We start from the raw sequence: 3,777 nt of genomic DNA on the forward strand, positions 1-3,777 counted from the left end.
GTGAGCGTGTGGGCGTGGGGCTGGGGCTCCGGAAAGGGCTCCGGGCCTGAGGCCGCCCTCGGCACCCGCTGCCCCGAGGGGCACGTCTGAAGGGGGAAACAGTGGGGGTGGGTGGCCTGGCTCCTGGGGCCAGCCAGGGGCCCGCAGTGCCCGCGGGGGCGTCCCGGCCCCCAGTCCGCCGCGGTCTGCGTCCACCGCTCCTCCAGCACCTGCTTCCTCGCCTGGGCGCTGGCCTGCGCCTTGGGGGCCGGGCCCTTCCCGGGGCTGCCTGGAGTTCCCGTGACCGGTGGCTGACCGGAAGGGAGTGGCGCCCTCACTCCCTGGGCTGGCGGGGTGCTCGCAGCCGCGCAGGTGGGGGCTCTGGGCCTCACTGTGAGCCCCTGTTCCCTTTGGAATCGGGGTCTCGTAGGGGAGACGGGGAGCGGCGCAAATGTTTCGAAGGGTGTTGAGGGGTTTGCCTGTCGCGGAGACCGCGCGAGTTTGTCCCCACTCGCCCGCCACTCAGTGTCGTCCTGCTCTGAGAGGACCCGTGTCTCCAGGCCCGGGCGCTCTTGGGGACCGCCCTGGCGGGGCGCTCTCCCTGGGGAGCTGTGCGCGGCCTCTGGCCTCACTGTCCTCCCTGCGGGCCCGCGGGGGCAGAGCCCGGAGGCCGGGCGTCTGTGCCTGCCTTGGCCAGTGTGTCTGGGAGCCGCCGGCCCCTGCCCACTGTGCACGCGGCGCGGTCTCGGGCTCCCGACGCGCTGCTGTGCGGAGGGGTGGGGGTCACACACAAACGGCCATTTCCAGAGGGGCCGGGGCTCCCGTCTGCTTTCAGGGGTGCCGTGCCTCACTCCTGATGCGGCGAGGAGCGAGGACGGTGCAGGTGATGTTGTGGAGCTGGTCCGGGCCGTATCCACCCCCCACCCCCCGAGGTGCCCGGGATGACCCGCCTCCCGCTCCCCCTGCTCCTGTCACCCGCGGTCCCCACGTGGTGTTGAAACCCTCACGCCAGCACCTTTGAGTGTGACCTCACTCAGAAGTGGGTGTGGCGGCCGGTGAGGCTGAAGTGCGGGCGCCTTGCCGCAGCCTGTCTGGCAGGGCTGAAGTGTGTCGGGGTTTGTCGGGGTTTCCTTGGGGGCGGTCACTGCACGGAGGGCTGGCCTCGTGTGTGAGGACCCGCGGGGGGCGGCTCGTGGCCTGGCTGTGCTGCCTCTGGGTGACGCCGGTCGCCGGACTCCACTGCACCTCCCGCCGCTGTGGCGTTTGTTAGAGATTTGCTTTACGTGTGCACACGAGCCGGGGTGCACGCCTGAGGTGGGGGTGGTGAGAGGGCTCCCCAGAGACAGGGCGGAGAGCAGAACAGGCGGATTAACTGAAACCCCTGCCGAGGGGGCAGTGGGGAGACAGCAGGGGTCTGCGCGCTGGGGTCCCCCCCGGCTGGGGATCGCGCTCTGCCCGCCGCGCGCCCGAAGTCCCCGCTGCCGCCTTAACACGCCCCTTCTCTGCTGCCTTGCAGGAAGCCCGGGCCTGCATCTTCGGAGGGCCGCCGTGCCGCTGGGGGGGCCCGGGCAAAGCCTGGCCTCCAGCCTCAACGCTGGCCGGCCATTCAGCTCCCAGGCAGCCGAGGACCCGAAGGAGGCGCCCCGGCGCCCCCTCGTCAGCAGCACAGAGGCCGTGCAAGGTGCTGGGCGCAGGGCCGGCCTCGCCGCGGGGGTGCCGGCAGGACTGGGCGGCCCCGGCACCAGCCCCTCGGGCTTTGTGACGGGGCAGCGGGAGCTGGGGCCAAGGGGCGGTGGGGTCTGGCTGCTTGGCGTCCTGAGGAGATGCTGGAAAGCGGCCCTTGGGGCGGGCGCGTCCCTGCGGGTGCACAGAGGCCGGCCACACGCGCTCCCGTCGCTGTGCTGCAGGACACTGGCGTGTCTCTTTCCCCTTTTTTTTTTTTTTTAACAGAAAAGCAGAGGTTTGTCGATGTGGGGAAAGAGCGGGAGGCCCGGCCTGGGCGCGTCCCCGCGACAGACACCGGCTTCCTCTCCGCAGGCTCCGCCTCCAAGCACGAGTTCCAGGCTGAGACAAAGAAGCTTCTAGACATCGTTGCCCGTTCCTTGTACTCAGAAAAGGAGGTAGGGAGCGTGCCAAGTCCTCGGAGCTGGGGGGAGTCGGAGGTGCTCGGGGCGCCCCGACGGTGCGCCCACCTGGCGGGGCCCCGTCAGCGGCCTGGGAGAGGATTCTCACCCAAGGCCGTGTGTTTCGTGGGCAGGTGTGTCCAGGCGACTCTTCGGGCCAGGCTGGCTCTGGAATGAGTTTCGCTGGTGATTTAAAGTCCCTACAGACGCTGGCCAGCCGCTGCCCACCCCTGTGGGGTGCCCATGTGTGCCCGGCCGCGCTGGCCACCTGTCACCCGGAGCCACGTCAGCACTGGGTGCCCACCCTCGGTGCTGAGGGGAGCTTAAAGGTCACCTAGGGGTGACAGGCCGAGGCACAGTAGAGAGGGACAGCGGGCTGTCACTGTTTGCACGCCGGTGTCACTAGAAAGTAGACAGCAGTTTGGAGGCAGGTACAGCGCACGCCAGAGGCCGCGCCTGCAGGAGGCGCCTCAGCCTCGCGCTGGGGAGCCCCTCTGTCCAGCTCACCTGTGCCACTGGCGTCCCTGCCCAAGGGGCCGCGATCACCTCGAGAGGACCAGACTGGGTGTTCTCTGCCCGGGCTTGGGGAGCAGCCAAGCCCTGGGGTGACACGGCAGCCTGCAGACCCCGCCTGGGGCTCGCGGCTGCAGCGTGAGCCTCTGCCCACGCCCGCAGGTGTTCATCCGGGAGCTGATCTCCAACGCCAGCGACGCCCTGGAGAAGCTTCGCCACCAGCTGGTGTCTGCGGGCCAGACGCTGCCGGAGATGGAGATCCACCTGCAGACCGACGCCGAGAAGGGCACCCTGACGGTGCAGGTGCGTGCGGCTGGCGGCCGCTCCGTCGGCGCCCTGTAAGGGCAGACCCCCGTCCGGGGAGACGAGAGCAGGGGAGGCTGGCAAGGCGCACTCAGAGCCGCCATTCGCCGACAAGTGGCCGTTAGGGCTTCAGTTTGTGTCTGCTTAGGTTTGAGGTCTGTTGTGTGCAAGCGTGAGCATCTCTCCCGCCCCACGGGGCGGCTTCATCATCTCAGTGGGCATAGGCGAGAGCAGGGCGCTGGGCCGGACAGCGGGCGTGCGGAGACGCTGCGGGCCGGCCACCGGGCGTCAGGCTGCGGTTGCCAGGCGACCTGCCTGTCCGAGACACGGCCCCCTGGCCGTCGGGGCCAGGCCTCTCTGGCCGCTCATACGGCCTTTCGGAGATGCCACGTTAGCGTGTCGGAGCAGGAGGGGTCACGGGGTGGCCCGGAGGGCTCCGTGCCCCCGCCAGCCCCGCAGGACCGGCGCCAGGCCGCTGTGGCATTGGGGCGGACACTGCCCTGGGGCTGGCACGCTTCTCTGGGCGGGGGTGTTCCCGCCTGAGCCTGCCGGGCACTCTGGGGCGCTCGCTCCCCCGGGTCTCGGGGTCCCCACTGCTGCTGTGGCCCCCGCTCCATTGAGGCGTGAGCGGCACACGTGACAGTCACCACCGCAAGGGCCCAGTGGGGAGATCTGACCCGGTATACACCTGTGTGACCAGAGCGTCCTGGTGTCACGGCCCCAGGCCCCGCCCCTTTCCGGCCTCCTGAACCAGAGGCGCGCGCTGTACCCCAACAGCATTGCCCTGCCCAGCTGCCTGCCTCGGCTCCTCTGGGGTGGCACGCGGCGGCCCCTCGTGGCTGTTTCTGCTTTATATTTG

The 3,777-nt window shown here is 69.9% G+C and overlaps 2 protein-coding genes across 2 annotated transcripts in view; one reads left to right on the plus strand and one right to left on the minus strand.

Moving 5' to 3' along the window:
- The window catches only part of TRAP1 (TNF receptor-associated protein 1), a 4,609-nt gene extending 1,652 nt beyond the window's left edge, over window positions 1–2,957 (plus strand). The window contains exons 2-4 of the mRNA XM_012731674.1: window positions 1,496–1,660; window positions 2,017–2,099; window positions 2,778–2,957. Of these exons, the coding sequence (XP_012587128.1) occupies window positions 1,496–1,660; window positions 2,017–2,099; window positions 2,778–2,957 (428 nt within the window). The remainder of the gene's footprint in view (window positions 1–1,495; window positions 1,661–2,016; window positions 2,100–2,777) is intronic.
- Window positions 2,958–3,283: 326 nt separating this feature from the next.
- Window positions 3,284–3,777, minus strand: part of DNASE1 (deoxyribonuclease I) — an 18,745-nt gene continuing 18,251 nt past the window's right edge. The window contains exon 6 of the mRNA XM_012731675.1: window positions 3,284–3,606. Within this exon, the coding sequence (XP_012587129.1) occupies window positions 3,284–3,606 (323 nt within the window). The remainder of the gene's footprint in view (window positions 3,607–3,777) is intronic.

The sequence above is a fragment of the Condylura cristata genome, unplaced genomic scaffold (genome assembly GCF_000260355.1).
Source record: "Condylura cristata isolate star-nosed mole 26May11 unplaced genomic scaffold, ConCri1.0 scaffold00032, whole genome shotgun sequence".
In the NCBI taxonomy this organism is placed as follows: Eukaryota; Metazoa; Chordata; class Mammalia; order Eulipotyphla; family Talpidae; genus Condylura; species Condylura cristata.